The sequence below is a fragment of the Amphiura filiformis genome, chromosome 4 (genome assembly GCF_039555335.1).
Source record: "Amphiura filiformis chromosome 4, Afil_fr2py, whole genome shotgun sequence".
Classification (NCBI taxonomy): Eukaryota; Metazoa; Echinodermata; class Ophiuroidea; order Amphilepidida; family Amphiuridae; genus Amphiura; species Amphiura filiformis.
In genome coordinates this window covers 61939391-61957364 of record NC_092631.1, presented here as the reverse complement: position 1 = coordinate 61957364, position 17974 = coordinate 61939391, and the positions used below count along the sequence as shown (strand labels likewise).

The following is a 17974-nucleotide window of genomic DNA, read 5'->3' as shown; positions in this document are numbered from 1 at the left end:
CTGAGAATAATCATGGTCAAATTAAGTATTTTAAATGAATATGGGAGTGTGTTTTTTGTGCTCAAAGCATACATAATTATGGTAATACTTTGCGTATAGTTCATGTACAAGTACCCTTTCAACATACGGGTTAAATTTACTCACGGCAATGGCAGCCATTGTTTACAATTGGGGAATTGGTAATCGGTGATCGGTGATCGAATCGGCAGATCAAAGAGGGAATTGATCGGTCAATCGGCCGATTCAGATAAGGACCTGATCGATCAGACACTAATTGTAAGTGACATTTTTGGCGAAAATATATTTGAAAACTCACAATTTAAAATTGATGTCATGTGCTAAATTTGAATAATTAATATTAAATTAATCAAGTAAGATATGGTGAGTGCATTTTAGATTTGTTTTCATTTTTGTTGAGTGTAAGATCAGATTGTAAGTGGCACATATGATAGTCTTGCACTCAGATTTCAGATTCTTAATTTTTGCTGCACTCAGATTTTAGATTTGATTTGTTGTTGAGTGCAAGCCCATGATGGTCTTGTTGAGTGCAAGACTATAGAAAGTGCCACTTCCAATGGTCTTGTACTCAACACAAAATAAAATCACAAATGAACTTCCAACATCTAAATAATCATTATTCTTTTCTTTGTTATCATGAACTTTATTTGCAGTAGTAATAATAGTCACCAACTTTATCAAATAAAACCATACAATCAGTGGTAAATACACTGCTTTTTTTTCCATCACTGTAGCCATTTTTTCTTGTCTCTTGTGTTCCCCAAATTGTATATAACGTATGTGTAAACTTATTTTGAGGTTGGGGGCACTGCGCCTTTTGGTGACAGTGCTTTCCTGTGCTTTTCAGTGCTCCCTGGCAGCTCCTTTATGTTATTTTCTACTTTTGATGTTTGTTGCCAAATGAATAAAATATAAAAAAATATAAATAAATAAAAAAAATACAGAAAAATGTTCCTCCTGCTTAACAGATTTGTCTGATTTAATGTTATTATAAATATAGTAACACTTATTTACAGAGGACTACACTTATTATTTCCCAATTATTATTTCCAATCCATGCTTTTTCACTTTTCTAGCGTGGGCTGCACACTAGGAGAACTGGTACACTAAATGCTCATTAAGTTAATTAGATACACAAATTAATAAATAGGCACAAATTATCTACTGGCATTATCCTGTATCCTCCTTCCTGATTTAAAAATCCAACTCTTTTCGTTATGGTGAAATATTCAGAAGCGCAAATGTAGTTAAAAAAAGTTAATTAATAGCACAAGATATGACTGAGTCCCCTGTGTGTCTGCATTAAGAAAATTTACCTAATCTAGTTAAGAAATTGGTACTGATCTAATATAAACTAGCATCACATGTGTGACGAGGATAGGAGTATATACTTACCATATTAGTCCCATAGTGCCCAAGCTGTTTATGTTTCAGGATATAATATTACCTTTATATCTGTCTATGATACAGCTGGGAATACTTAACTACTTACAGATAGGGGAAGAAAATGAAGCTACACACTTGAGTGAAATTTATATTGATTTAAAAGTAATTTTGCGAGTAAAAGTGATTTTAAATTTGACATTGTTAAAGGGAGTCTCCGGCAATCATAACATTATGCCTTATAAGTTAGAAAAATAATTATCAAGCACAAATCACATGGTTTTATTTAAAACAAACTCATATTGACCATAAAAATGAATAAAAACAGCCTGCCCTCAACACGCGATATTCAAAAATTCCAGCGCCGAAATTGTCTAAGTACAATGATGTAATTGTTATTTGAGCTCAATTGTCATCAGCCTTCATTGTATTACTGAGACGTCATTGCACTCGACAATTTCGGCGCCCGGGTATTTTGAATATCGTGTGTTGAGAAACGGATGTTTTTATTCGTTTTTATGGTCACTATGAGTTTGTTTTAAACAAAACCACTTGATTCGTGCTTGATAATTATTTTTCTTACATATAAGGCATAATGGTGTTATTGCCGGAGACCCCTTTAAATGAAAACCATTCCTTGCAGCTTTTCACACCAAGATTGTCCCAATTGCAATTCAAGAAGAACAAAAAAAAAAGAGAATTGGCCATGTATAATGGCAGTCATATACTTTACTAAACACACATTGGAATAAATGGTACATATGATGTTTATGCAAGGGTGCTCTATTGAACTTTTGAGTGTCACAAAACACATGGTGTCCAGGGGGTGTAGCTAGAGTTCTGTTCTTTACATTGATTGACATTTCGGTTGGTGCCGTCATTGAAAAAAAAGGAATCACAAATAATGGCGCCAATGACCGATGCCTTTCGGAGACAAAAGCAACTTTTCTAGGTGTAATTGACATGGAGGAGTCAGGAAAAAAGTCAGGAAAAAAAAGCTGGTTTAAGTAACAGAAATAAATAATAAATAAATAGATTTTGCTATATAAATACTGAAATTTATTTATTTGTTTATTATTTATTTCTGTTACTTAAACCAGCTTGTAATACATTTTGTAGACCTGAATTGTGGACTTGAGATGCACCCCATTTCTGATTTTCTGTCCACTTTTAGGCTTTAGCATTAAAGTGGGGGTAAATGCAGGAAATCACAGAAAAGTCATTTCAGCATTGAATTCAAATGGTTGTGACATTTCTGGAAATATGGTATTTGCATGTGGAATTCCAAACTGATTATAAAGCATATTTTCATGTGATGTTTCAGGATGCATTGTAAGAGTTGTGAAAAAATAATGATTTGGTCAGATTTGATTTATTCTAGTCTTTTGTTTTATATTGTTTTCAGCGATTGATAAATTGATGTAACTTTGCAAAGAAAAGTCGTATCAACATGTAGTTGTAGTAACTACAAATTTTGAATGTTTGAGGACTTGTTCTCAAGTTGTAGGTACTCCCGTAGGGTGCCTCCAGGGTTTTATTTTGGCAAGTTTGCATTAGTATATCTGGTAAAATACTCACTTTAGAAACCTGCATCACTGATGTATGTCATCTGTGATTGCTAAACTTATTCTATGCATCAGCTTTTGTCCAAATAAATATTTAAAATGATGATTTTTGAGCGATTTTTATGAGCAGCGAAAAGTCCACTCCACGACTATGCACATAATGTGAATGGTGATGAATGAACGCTAAATCGCGGCGACATATACACATAGCTCCTTGGAACTCACGGTCGGAGCCGTGAGTTCCAATTATTGGAACTAATCAACATGGGGTTTTCAGTTTCTGAAAGCTCTAAATGTCCTCTTTAGAAATATATGTAAAATTCATTTTCGACCAGAGTCGACATGTGACTCATTCCCCTTGATCACATCACATATATCCTCCCTTAGACTTGGAATAACTGTAATGAACCTTGTTTCAGAGCTGTGATTTATAAGGATTTTTTCCTGATTTTAGGATTTATTGTCTTGAGCCTTTTCCGTTTATTTTCAGAATTTGTATAATTTACCAGTCAGCATATTTCCTTATTAATCATATCCCTGGTTAGCTAACTGGGTACAACTGTCCATTGTATTGTGAAACAATAGTTACTATAAAAAAGAAAGATAATACTGATAATAATATTATTATTTAATGTTTGTGACTTGATGGTAATAAAAAATCATTGACCCTTCAATTATTTTGCTGGACTGGGTGTGAAAAAAAATTAACTGCGTTTTGTGGATCAATAATTCTAAATCAATTCCTTTTTCAAGGGAAGAAATCACTTGTGAAACATGTAGTAAACATCTTTACTATATGGAAAGGAAAATATAGCAAGACTAGTTATTTAACAAAGATGTAAATTTGATTTCAAGTTTATTGTTTTCTTATTATTTTGGTGTAAAACATGATCTACGATGCATATGTTCCATCCCTCTTCAAGGAGAAAAGTGGGATCGGTATTCTCCAATTAACAGACCCCACAGTCAGCATTGTCTTCTTAGTATCTATCCTACAAATATCTCAGTTATATAATGATCAGCACAGTCTTCCCTTAGTGAGTATAATGGTACGATCCAATTTAAGTGATGAAATCATATGTAGCTGCATTGGAAGTATAAAACCCATCCCCAAAATGAAAAGAGGCTCACTCACATGTAGTGTGCTGATGTCTCTACCTATCTGTACTGGAGGCTCTATCACTAGGCAGCATTGAGCCATGCCATTGCTATAATAATTGATATGCTGATAAACAGACTGTCTCTGTTATATGGAATAGAATATCTCCTTATACGTTAAGTGTTACTAAAAACTAGTCTCTGTATGGTGGCTTGTTTAATGTAGACACAATTGAGTCTTAAGGAGGCATTATATAATAAGCATTTGTTCATGTGGATGCGCATATACATGCGTGTGCAACCGGTTCTATATACGGTGTGTCACTATATACTGTCTACATGTACGCTAGCGGTTCATTGCTAATTTTGTGTTGGGGAAGTGCTGAAACCTTTGCTGCATGCTAGGAGTGTAAAAATAGCAGTATTGTAGTACTCCTGTTACTGGAACAATTATGGAGACTTTGGATGTCTCAGGCCCTTCTCGACTTGTAAGTACACATGGCAAAGTTTATGTATTGTACTGTTAACTGGGGTGTGTGCGTGAGCTCGGGGTGTATTTCAAATCCTTAAAATTAAAATATTTAATAGTATGCTTTAGATATAAACTTTGAGGATTTCAGGTCAATGTTCCAGGATTAACTTGTGTTTAGAGATTAGCTTAGTGTTAACAGGTGAAGGATTTTGTCTTCAATATTTGCGTAAATAAACCTGACAAGACTACTTTTTTAATGTTGGACTGTTGATTTTATGTCCTAATTGTTTTTATTCGAAAGAGGCAGTACAGCTGCAAGAATATACCATAGTAGAAAAATACATTAATTAGCTTTTATTTGTAAACAAAATTTAGCAAAATATATTAATGAAGTATGCAGATTTGTATTTTTAGCCTGCACTGAAACTGCTATTTATGGGTTAAGCTATCTTCTGCTGATATTAGTCTTAATGAAGTGGCTGTCTACTGATGATATTAGTGTTGATGAAGCAGCTGTCTACTGATGATATTGGTGTTGATGAAATAGCTATGCATAATTTTCTGTTGGTATTGGTGTTGATGAAATAGCAAGCGACATGTACTGTCACATGTGATACTGATAATGGCATTATTTAATACTAATAGGACATTTACTATTAAAATGCTGCTGTGTAGTTCTATTGGCATTGATTAGTGCTTATCGGTAGGTGATATATACATTTACATGATAATGAAGTGGTGTTGGTGTCATATTAATTATAGATTTGAACTTATTTTTGATATGAGTTTTGGTGATAGCTGGCAGGTGCAAGTAAAGCTGTTGACTTTGGATATTTAAGTAGCTGAATAATACTGATCTTTGCATTAACAAAGTATCTATTGCTGATATTAATGAGGCGGAATAGATATAATATTGCTATCGATGTTGATGAATTAGCTGTCTACTGCTGGTATTATTAATATTGATTAATAAAGTATCTGTTATCCTTGCTAATATTGATATTGATTTAGCTATCTACTGGTTAGCACTGACATCAACATCAACAATATGTCTGCTATCTACTGCTGATATAAGTGTTGTTGAAATAGCCATCATCTCTCTGTTGTTAATATGATGATTTAGCTGTCTACTGATGAGCACTGACATTATTTTGTATTGATAAATTATCTGCTATCTACTGCTGATAGTTGACATAGTCATCCTCTCTCTACTGTTAATATTGAGCCACTGACATTTGTATTGATAATTTATCTGCTATCTACTGCTGATAGTTGACATAGTCACCCTCTCTCTCTCTATTGCTAATATCAATGTTGATGATTAAGCTGTCTACTGATGAGCACTGACATTAATATTGATAAATTATCTGATATCTACTGCTGATAGTTGACATAGTCATCCTCTCTCTACTGTTAATATTGAGCCACTGACATTTGTATTGATAATTTATCTGCTATCTACTGCTGATAGTTGACATAGTCATAATCTCTTTACTGCTAATATCAATGTTGATGATTTAGCTGTCTACTTATATGAGCACTGACCTTAGTATTGATAATGTATCTGCTATCTACTGCTGATAGTTGATATAGTTATCCTCTCTCTCTCTATTGCTAATATCAATGTTGATGATTAAGCTGTCTACTGATGAGCACTGACATTTGTATTGATAATTTATCTGCTATCTACTGCTGATAGTTGACATAGTCACCCTCTCTCTACAGCTAATATTGAGCTACGGACATTTGTATTGATAATTTATCTGCTATCTACTGCTGATAGTTGACATAGTCACCCTCTCGCTACAGCTAATATTGAGCTACGGACATTAGTATTGATAAATTATCTGCTATCTACTGCTGATAGTTGACATAGTCACCCTCTCTCTACAGCTAATATTAAGCTACTGACATTTTTGTATTGATAAATTATCTGCTATCTACTGCTGATAGTTGACATAGTCACCCTCTCTCTACAGCTAATATTGAGCTACTGACATTTGTATTGATAATTTATCTGCTATCTACTGCTGATAGTTGACATAGCCATCCTCTCTCTCTCTATTGCTAATATCAATGTTGATGATTAAGCTGTCTACTGATGAGCACTGACATTAATATTGATAAATTATCTGCTATCTACTGCTGATAGTTGACATAGTCATCCTCTCTCTACAGCTAATATTGAGCCACTGACATTTGTATTGATAAATTATCTGCTATCTACTGCTGATAGTTGACATAGCCATCCTCTCTACTGCTAATATCAATGTTGATGATTTAGCTGTCTACTGCTGATAGTAGTATTGTTGACATAGCCACCCTCTCTCTACTGCTAATATCAATGGTGGTGATTTAGCTGTCTACTGGTTAGCACTGACATCAATATCGACAATATATCTGCTATCTACTGCTGATGATGGTGTTGTTGAAATAGCTATCCACTCTATTGCTAATATCGAAATTGATGAAGCACCCTTGGGCACTGAATATCAAGTAATCATGCATGCTCGGGCACTTAATATGATAATATAATGGAGCACGGATACAAACAAACTGGCTTTTATGTGTCCTACAGGTGACAAAGAATACAAAATTAACCAAAATGCATTATATCCATGTATAACTACCATAATAATCCAATTATAGTCGCACCATTCTTTAGTTGACAAAAAAATCTGAAATTGGGGGTGGGACTATGATAGGATTGATTCAAATCTAATATTGAAAAGTTATCAAATTCTAGCATAAAGAACACAGTACAGGATTGGTTTCTTAAGCTTAAGTTATACATGTACTTGGCAATATATTTTATATAACCTGTCATCTTTGTAAACATAAACAGTATGTTAATACATGTTGTATAATTATGTGTATAATATATTAAAGCAATTTACCTTTTTCTGGTGCCAAAATTCATAGCATCAAACGATTCAACTAATGACATAAGTTAGGCTTTAAAAGCTTACTGTTGGTATAATAATTGGATATTTTTCAAATTTCTGATTTTTTTTTCCCAAGTATAAAGGTAGGATTATTGTCAGATATAAGCGGATGATCACATTACTTTAAAAATTCATGTCTCTTCTCACTTCTCAGTGACCGCAGGGTGAGCTAAGCAATCTGTGCATTCATCTGTGATACTGCAGATGTGAGGTTCAATTTCACTGTGTAAAAATCTCATTATACAAGGGGCACTTCACTTGCTTGTGTATTATTCTCATTTGTTTACCTTTGTGATCACTATTCCAGGGATTTCAGTAGATTACTAGGACATGTGTTGCATGAGTATAGGTTAAGATATACATATGTTGAAGGATTTTAATGAAGACTGGAGCAGGATGTAGAAGTAACAGCTGAAAATTATGGAAATAAATATTTTTGTATTGAGATCAAGCGTTAACATTTTTCTGGATTACCAGTAAAATAAAATAAATGTAGATATTTATAGCGTTTTATGCTGTAAACAGCCTCAAAGCGCTTTACATTTATTCCGCCGTTATTAGAATATGTCGGAACCACGTTTGCTGCCTACAAATGGCGCAGGGTTTATCAGTACAACGACTGTGACTACCCCTAACAGCTTCCCATTGCACCTGGGTGGGGTGAGGCAAGCGAGACAAAGCGCCTTGCCCATTAGGGCGCAACCAGTACAGATGAACTTTCATGCTAATATGTTGTACATGTCGGTTTGATAATGGACTCCTTGTGGTTGTTATTAGCAAGATGGGATCGGATGAGAATTGCCCTGTTTATTATTATTATTATTATTATTATCTGTATGGTGTGCTTGAGATTCCTCCTTATGGCACAGTTAATGGAATTTTTGTTCAATCAACTTTTATTAACACATTGAATGATTTAGTGGATTTTATTTCATAATTCAATCTTCAAATTTGTCTTCTTTTTGATGGATAAAAATTAAATAATAGCAGGTCAGGCTAAATACATTGGAGAACATAACTTTCAAATGAACTTACTGGAAAGCTGGGCTGGAAATATCGATTATTTTTCTCCAAAATATGTCTTGCCAAACATGCAATTTATTTATTTCATATTTCAGCATGCCAATCGTTAATTAAATTGATCCCATAGGCAACTTGACCTAGTACTAGTACACATGTCTGGTTGCTGACTGAGCTTTCTAAATGCATTGTTATAGAAGCCCAGTTTGATGTGTAGCTGTAATTAGCCTTTTGTGCATCTATAAACTTGTCAGGTTATATTGAAGGTAATTAATAATAAAATAGTTGAATAGATTCATCAGGTTTGTTGGTTAATTTACATTATTTATTTTTGCTTAAGAAAGTTATTACCTTGATATCAGTATTGTTTTTGTCAAATTGATTGCATCAATATTTTTTGCATATATATAACTTCTTATAAACATTCTTGCAAGTTGCAAGGTGTATATAAAATTACATTTGTAGAACCAACATTAATAGCGAGGAATAATTTTAGATTTAAATTAAACACCTATTTTTGATCAAATAACACATAGAGCATGAGTTTTGTTACAAAAACAACTGTGATCTGTAGGCTGTATTTAGATACATTACTCTCAGATCTGAAATTTCATCAGTACATGTTTTGATTCCCGCCTCAGTACCCACATCTACAGATGCCTTTGACATCTGTTCAAGATTGCCCCCTTCTCTCATACATGACCTGTCATTCTTTGGGCACAGGTGATCTCATCTCTAATTCAGTTTCTGAAAACATCATCAGTTTTGCACTCCTTCCCAGATATTCTCAACATCTTTTGCTAACACCACAAAATAATGTGCACAAATTCTAATTGATCTCAAACAACAGTTACTCATGTTTTCTGATCATCCATATGGCATTTGAGAAAACAAGAGCATTCCATGTATTTTGGTAGCTCTAGATATCCTTCTGCCTGTCCAGATGTATGAACAATGGCAGATGTTCTGGCTATGGCAAGATGCCTACAAAATTCCTGAGAGGTCCTACTGTTGTTGTAGCTATCAAAATCTAGCAGGATGTTGCTTTAAATGTGTGTATTCACTATGTATCATGTTAGCTGTAAATGTCATGAGAGAAGAGATTGGTTGTAAACATATATTATGCTGGTGGTGGAAATAATAATACAATACATTTTTGGTGTGTGACATCAATTTTGATGTCATTCAAGAGTGTACATATTGGTTGCAGCTGTGGAATTGACATCAGATTGATGTCACACGTATGAGAATCAAGGTGACCAATTGTGACAGGTGAATTAATTCACTACACCCACTCTGGTCAGTAAAGTAAAACAAGTCTCTATTTAATTAGCTAGCTAACATGGACAACTTTTCATTTTTCAGATCTGTCATTTCATATTGATATAAAATTGGATCGATTGAGCTCATATTTATTGGTCAAGCTATGAGATTTAAAAGATTGGACAAGACATAGCCGAGTCCAATATTTTAAAACTCTTAGCGAGACCAATAAATATTGGGCGTAAATCATCCAATTTTATCATTATTATGTTTTGAATCCAATATTTTGCACACTTGGATTCATCAAAACATAATAATGAAAAATGTTGGTTCCTGGTGTATGATATACAACAGAGAGTGGACAGGGTATTTTTGGAACATTAAAATTAGAATTACAAGAACCGACTATGTTGCATGATTTGTATCACTTATGACTAAAACTAGGAAACTGTAATGAAGAATAATAAATGGCTTCTTAGGTTTTAGGGCTCTGAACATGATTACTATTTTATCTAGTATCATGCAAGACATGATTATACAATACAATTTCTTATCAAATAATAAATAGCAATAATAATGTGTAAACATACATGATCCAAACACTGAAAGATGGATAATGTATTATGTTACAAGCCTAGGCAAGTATAGACAAGAACCGTCTTTTGATGAAGGATTTTATGTTGCCATCAGCCATCACATTAATGTAAAAGTACACTTGATATTTGTTTTTATATCAGGTAATCTATATGAGTTCTTAAATATACAGTGCACAAACAGAATCCCTACACTTGAAACAAAAGCAATATGTTACAGGCACAAAACTTACCAAATAAAGTACAATCAATAGATGGAGAATTTTGTTCTGTGTATTTTGATACCTCATTTGGCACGATGCAAGTTTATTCCCTAAGTTATACCACACAGAACAAAATTCTCCATCTATCAATTACTTCATTTTAGTCATTTATATTCGGTGGTTTTTTTTTAAAAGTACATACACCTTTTGTGCACAGTATAGAATACTCATCTTGTGTGATAATTTATTTCCTGAAAACCTCAGGTTGCCTTTGTCTTGGTTTTAATTGAATTTGAATTGTATTGTTGTTCCTACTAATAAACAGTGTTGTAAATTTGCCTTTCCTTGCAGGATGAATAATATTATTCAATTATCCAGGGAAAATTGAATATTTTATTATTACTATATAAATGAGGTTTAATAGTGAAGATAAGAAGTAAATGAAGCATGCATGATTACTGTAGTATTTTTTCTTCTTTTGGCGGTCAACTCATTTAAGCAGCCGTTTATATTTTTATATATATTCTGCACCTTCAAACGTATGTGTACGCCAGCACTATGAGCAACACTTGCAGTTTGAAGCTGCACCCAATGAAATGTACACTGACATCAATGGCTTTGCTAAGAGTAAAAATACTACAGTTGATGGCTCATTTGAGTTTTCCTTCCGTAGCCAAATGCTATATTGGATAAGTTATTTTTTGTTATGCATAATCGTATTATATTGCCAATCTATTACAGAGGTCATACTCAGAGTCATATGTACGGAAGAAAGGTTAGTATTCGTGTACATGGCAGCCATCTTGTGTTTCCATGGCAATGCAGGACTTCCATGACAACCAAAGCTGCTTTTCATTTTTTGCAAGATATTACATTTTATAACCAAAACTACCATTGGTTCATTAACATTTATTCATGCTTTTATTACCAACACAAGTTGGTTTTGTCATTTAGTAAGTTATGCTGCATATTATGACTAACTGTAGGTCATTAGAAGTATAATAGCATTACTGCACAAATTCAAATAACAAATAACAAAACCATTTTTCCTCTCATTTCTCCATCTTTTTTCCATGGGCTGAAGATATGACCTAATTCATTTGACTGATCCACCAGCCTGCTTTTGTTATGAATTATCATTCATATTAACAGATTAACCTGTTTGTCTGATTCTTGTTATGATTATTTTTGGTTTGACATACACTCATAACATGACCCATGATGCTTAATTTCATCATCTGACCATTTATTTTTTTGGCATTTTGTTTGTTTATTTGTTGTTTGTTTGTTGCAGCTTCAGCCTATTACCGATTTTTCCTTAGGAATGGATGGGATAGATGGCCCAGGTAATGCATGTAACCCCTCCTAGCTAACACCATTGAAAACCAAAATTAAGACTATTCCATATTAAATCTTATGGGATTGACTTATGGCTAACATATTTGCAGTGGATATTTATCCCTTCCTACCTATCTGTCCTGTGCCACATCCCACAGCAAATTAATATAGACAGGCTTAGATTGTATCCGAATGCAGTATGTGAATGTGTGACATCAATTTTGATGTCATTCAAAAGTGTACATATTGGTTGCAGCATTGGAAGTGACATCAGATTGATGTCACACATACACATGAGAATCTAATCCTGTCAAATATGGTAATTCCTGAAATGTTGAAATATTCTCAGTTTAGTGGAATTAAGTGCATCCAAGGTGGTAGAGTCTTGGTCTTGATTTATTCTCAGATTTCGAAAATATAAACAAATCATGAGTACATGTATATACCGAGGCATATGATATACACCTTAATGTTAGATCAGGATGGTTGATAATATATTCATATATAAACCATGTAATGTTCATATAGCCAATCAGAAAAGATGTAAGAAAAATATGGGTAGAGTATTAAGGCCCATTCAGTGATCCCAGTGAAAATGTAAAAAGTTGCTTAAAAATGAATAGTAAGGACAAGTAATTGAAATTGTCATAATTGCCACCTAATTTAGGTACTTTTGAAATGAAAAAGTTGGCAACACAAGAAGAAAACAGCAGTATTGACGAGGTTGAAGCCCCATTCAAATACATGTAGCCAATTTCTCTACTTAAGTGAGATATTACAATTTGTGACCCATCACATCAAAACAGACCATCTCGCGGCAGAAATGAAAATGGAGATTTAAACACTAGGATAAACTGCTGTTTTTTAGCTTGAAAATGACACCTTACTTTTCGAAATCAGATACAGTAAAAATGTTTTACAAAACAAGCTCAGCTTTCCATTTTCTTTATATTTTCTCATCTTCTTTCATTGTTATCTGCCAATGAATACAGCTGTGAATTGGTTGGTTTTGATGTGATGGGTCACATTTCATGTTAAATGTCCTATTTTGTCTTTAATACAGGGCTTTCAGCTTAACCACTAGCAGGTTATGTTAGCACATCTATGCTACTAACAAAAGGTGTCTAAAATTTCACTGGGATTATGAGAAAAATAGGAACTTTCTTCTGATTTTGATAGGAAAAAGTGGGTTAAGGCTGCCGATTTTGTCACTCATCTTTAAATAAAGCTTTAATTCATGCAGTAATGGCTTTTGCTTTAACAAAAAAAGCCCTGCAGATGCAAAATGTATAGGCACATGGCTTGCATATAAATATTGGTCAATAAAAGCAGAGAACTAAAATACACACCAGGGGCATAAAGTTTAATAACATTTATTTTGTGGGAAAGCAAATATGAGGAATCGGAGAACATATTGCAGACTTGCGGTCTTTCTAGAGCTACCTCTCAAATTCTGTAGCATAGGATTTGCAAATAAACTACAAAGCTGCCTGCAGAAATTGATGGAAAATAGTGGTTGTGAGGATTATAAGAGGGAAATTATTTTAAAACTGTAGTTTTCATGATTTTGATATTGCAGATCTGGCGAAACTGTCAGCAGAAAACCGTAAGTTTTTCATTTGGGTCTTGACAATTGAACTCTAAATTAGCTGAAGCCTTTCAATCTCATTACAGATTGATATTAACTGCTCAATTAAATCCTCAAATATTGCATCGTTTTATCCAGTTCTCTGTGGTAACAACTTGAAAATAGACAAACATACAACATAATGGCTGGGACATGATACCCACCAGTAAATATCATCAAAAGTATCTAAAGTAATGTACTAAATTACCAGCTTTGGATCGGTAGAAATAATCCTGTGGCAAACACATATGTGACATGTCATGTCAAAAGGATACACTTTTGGACAGGTTATCAATTTGGAGGTTTTTACATATTATTATCTTAAATATAGAGATATTTTGCTCCACAATGCTGTTTTCCCCAATGAAATAGGACATTCCTAAGCGAAGATATGAGATAGTAAGTTATGGTATTATAAAATTGGAAATTGAGATATCGGCCTTTAAAAATATTATTGACAATGTTGAGGGTAGGATTTACCTTGAAATGTGTCTCAAAAAATACAAGATGCGAGTTATATTCTGGTCTGAAACTACCAGACATATTTTTAACATCAATAATATCACAAATTCGCAACAAACCCAAATTGTGAAAAATCCACCCTAGGGCAGATTTTTGGCTATTTCTCCATTTACGATCCTGCCCAAAAGTGTCTCGTTTTGACATGACACGTCACAAATGTGATCAAACAAGAGTTGCTTGTCATGACTAAAATCTTTTAATTTTTTACATCACAATCGACAACAAAATGTCGAATACTCAATCAAAATTCAAGTTTCTGAGATTATTTTCACTTTGCTTAAAAAAAGATACAAATGAACAGATCTTTGAATTACACATCTGATGCTTAGGATCACAAAAATGTAACATTTGCACTTGTGCAATCAGTAGTCACATTACACTCATGTTGGTATGTGGTAAAGAGGATCAAAGATCACTTTGCGGTAAATACCGGTTTCAAATCCATTTTCTCTGATTTTGTTATATTAACAATTTGTCATGTTAGAAGGGTTCAGAAACCCGTACAGCATGATAATTTGGTTTTTTGGCACATACTACACAAGCACAAATGTGACATTTGATGTGTACAGGGCTTTTCGAAGGATTGTCAAACAGATCTTAAATAAGCATTATCTTTAATTTTAGATTAAATGTATGGCTTGAAAACAACAAGCATATATATAGGACACTATATAAGGCAGCATGGAAATCAATTTGATGGGTCAGTCGAAGACAGTCATATCTGGCATTCTGGGCGAAATTGAGTTATTAATTAGGGATTATGCAGGCCTTGCCATCTATTATTTAAAGGCGAGTGGTCAATCACTCGCTAACATGATGATAGGCTAGTGGTCAAATAATTTTCTAGTATGTAGTGGTCAAATCACTATAGGTCTGAAAGATCATTCATACCAATATGAGACACTTATGCACTGTTGACACACTCTGTCATTTCAGTTATTAAGACTGATTTATTACGATAAATCGAGTATCGAGTACATTGAAAGAACTGAAACTTGAATGTAAATTGGACTCAATTTTGGGTGATTTGCAGCGAGCGATAATCTGTGTCTATGGCGAGTGGAAAATCGCTCACTAGAAATTGAGTTTGGGGGAGCAGTAGTGCCTCGAACAGCAAGGCCTGATTAAGAAAAAAATATGTAAATGCACACACACAAAAAAATCATATTACAAGTCTGAAAACAATTAAATTTCAATTAATAATTAACAAGTTTAAAAACAATGAAGACTCCCTTCTTGCAATAAGCATACAAATTACCTTAGTTGCAATTGATTTAGTGATTTTAAATTCTGATTGTGTTTTCCAACCACATGTACCAGACAAATGTACTTTTATAAATTCCACTAATAATGCAGGGCATAGGTTAACATAGGGATAAAGAAAAGTCAGTTGTATTCAATGTCTGTGTCTAACGAGCTGAGAATATTTCATCCCAGGAACATGACCATTTTTAACTTTCTCTAAATTGCTATGCATGTGCATGTGTTTTGTGTGATTGTGTGTTCATTAAACATTTCAAGTGACAACCTGGTCCTGTTGGGTAAGTAAGTAACCTTAGTAACTAGTGAAGACTTATTATGACCCATCACATCCATGTATTGTTATCTTTTCTATTTTTAAATTTAATTGTTGCTTGCATGTACCGTACTGACGCGAGTATAGTCCCACCCCGTTTTTGGGTGAACATTTTTCAAAATTGGGGGGTGGGACTATACTCGCATTTAAAAAAAAGTGTCCCTGGACCTAGACCTAAATGCTAGGATCATTCATGGTTGATTAAAAAAATATATATATATTGTAGGCCTATGTGTTTTGAATAAATTTGTACTCATGTCATACTCTATTAATGATTTCAAAATGCATACAAATTCAATTTTTTTTTTTTTAATTTCTGAAATTTTTCGACAATTTGGGGGTGGGACTTTACTCGAAGGTGGGACTATACTCGCGTCAGTATGGTAATACTGTTCTATAAGACACATATGGACAGAGAAAATAAAAATTGAAAACCTTTAGAATGTTATTAGTTTGGTGCTATTTTATAATGTGAAATATTATGTAGCAAAACTTTAATGTGAACTATTAAATGAAAGAAAACTAATCTAATTTACGTGCAAATTATACCTGTTACGAACACTATGCATTATGATCAAAAGGTAACAAGAATACAATGAAAATTGTGTAGCTATTTTTGACTATTTCAAATGTCTCAATTCAAATGTTTTTATAACTGTCTGTATTGGCATTTTTTACCCAAAATTGTTTTTAGAATATCTATATTGTCACTGAGACATTAATTAACTAGTTACAAAATTCTGTATGGCTCAATGTTGAAACTAGCCAAAAATATTTAGTGCATTATAATTTCTCTTGGTTAATAGATTAATTACGAATAAATAAACTGGCTTTATGTACCAATTATTGTAAGTTTCCAAACATTTGACAAAAAGTTTATTAATAAAGAGATGATGTTTCCAAGATGCTGGAGAAAGTCAAACTAAGTTTTCTTAATCTAAAAGGCTAATAATCTCACCAACCTGAGATGTGTGAAATCAATCAATCAATCTTTATCTTGCGATAGATATGCGCGTAATAGGTAAAAATACACACATCATGCAGCAGTGATCACGAATGCTAGCAGGGAATTTCGCATTCGCGTGCATGAATGAGGACTCAGTGGATTCGCCAACTTCAGGCACGAGAAAATATGGTCACTGACAAAAGTGAATGTAAAATACACCAAAACATAATTTTAGGTTTTAATCTGTTTAAGAATACCGGCCGAGTTTATCACATGTGAAAATAATGGTATCTAACATGTTATATCAGGCGATAGATACACAGCTGGTTCTCAAAACATTATGCTTATTCTCTAAATATTACTTGCTTTCATAAGATAGACTCAAGATGTGAAATAATTCAGCGTGGCAATTGGAAAAAAGTCAATTTTCAGTGATGCATATTAGATACTCTGCCAAGAATCTGACCCAGTTGCCTGTGTGCAGCATATATTGGCTCTCTTTTCCCAGGTTGATATATTTGTGTGCATGCATTATATGTCTACTAGCTATGGCTTTTATTATGCAACAGTAAAGGCTGTAGTGTGTAAAGTGTGCATTTATTTCAGTCCTTTGTATTTAAAGGCATTTTGTGTCAATTTTGGCCAGTTTTAAATTAGTCATGTTGTTGATGGCAATTAAATTTAATTAAGCAATGTTTTGAAGTCATTGCGTGAAATCAGAGGGGTTTGTTTTGGGCCGAGGTATTTTTCTGAGGGAGCGTGAGAGCTCCTCACCCTCTCGAGCAATAATGCAGAGGCCCAGCACAGCTTGATGATTTCATGCAATTACCATAAAACAGATAGTGCAAAGTTTTTATTGTCATTTATATGCGATTTAATATGTGCATATTAAAATATGCGATGCGCAAGTATGCAGGCATTCTCACAGTGCACACCTGTTTACACTACCCAAACGCAGGTTATTTATTTGTGAGATTGGAACAATTACATGTATATACGTTGCAATTAAAAGGGCATTTCGTGATCCACAGCCTCATCCCCCCACTTTTCTCAAAAAAAGTTGAGATTTTTACATCACTGGAAACCTCTGGCTACATAATGTTTATGTACAAAATATTTCTTGCAGATTAATTTGTTTAGCAAAGATATCGTGAAATTTGAATTTCGTTCTGGTGCACCAGAACGAAATTACAACGCATTGTCTATGGAGCAGTGTAATACACATAATCATGCATAACTTCATGACGCATAAAATCGGAATCAACTGAAATTTTGGGAATAGGTTTTTTCGTGGATTTCTAATGAAAAATGACATAAATAGAGGATGCTAGGATCAAGAAATACTCCTTTAATTGTGAGATATTTACACATAATAAAATATGATTGGATCACACACAACGTGTAT

General features: G+C 33.6%; 1 protein-coding gene across 12 annotated transcripts in view; it reads left to right on the top strand.

Moving 5' to 3' along the window:
- The window catches only part of LOC140151170 (5'-AMP-activated protein kinase subunit gamma-1-like), a 123687-nt gene that overhangs the window by 81148 nt on the left and 24565 nt on the right, over positions 1-17974 (top strand). For 8 of the 12 annotated variants that reach the window (XM_072173404.1, XM_072173403.1, XM_072173397.1 and 5 more), the window contains 2 exons: positions 11302-11335; positions 13478-13504. In XM_072173404.1, coding sequence (XP_072029505.1) covers positions 11302-11335; positions 13478-13504 — 61 coding nt within the window. Of the gene's footprint in view, positions 1-11301; positions 11336-11854; positions 11907-13477; positions 13505-17974 lie in introns of all 12 variants that reach the window. The other 4 variants (XM_072173402.1, XM_072173398.1, XM_072173395.1 and 1 more) reach the window with 2 other exon arrangements.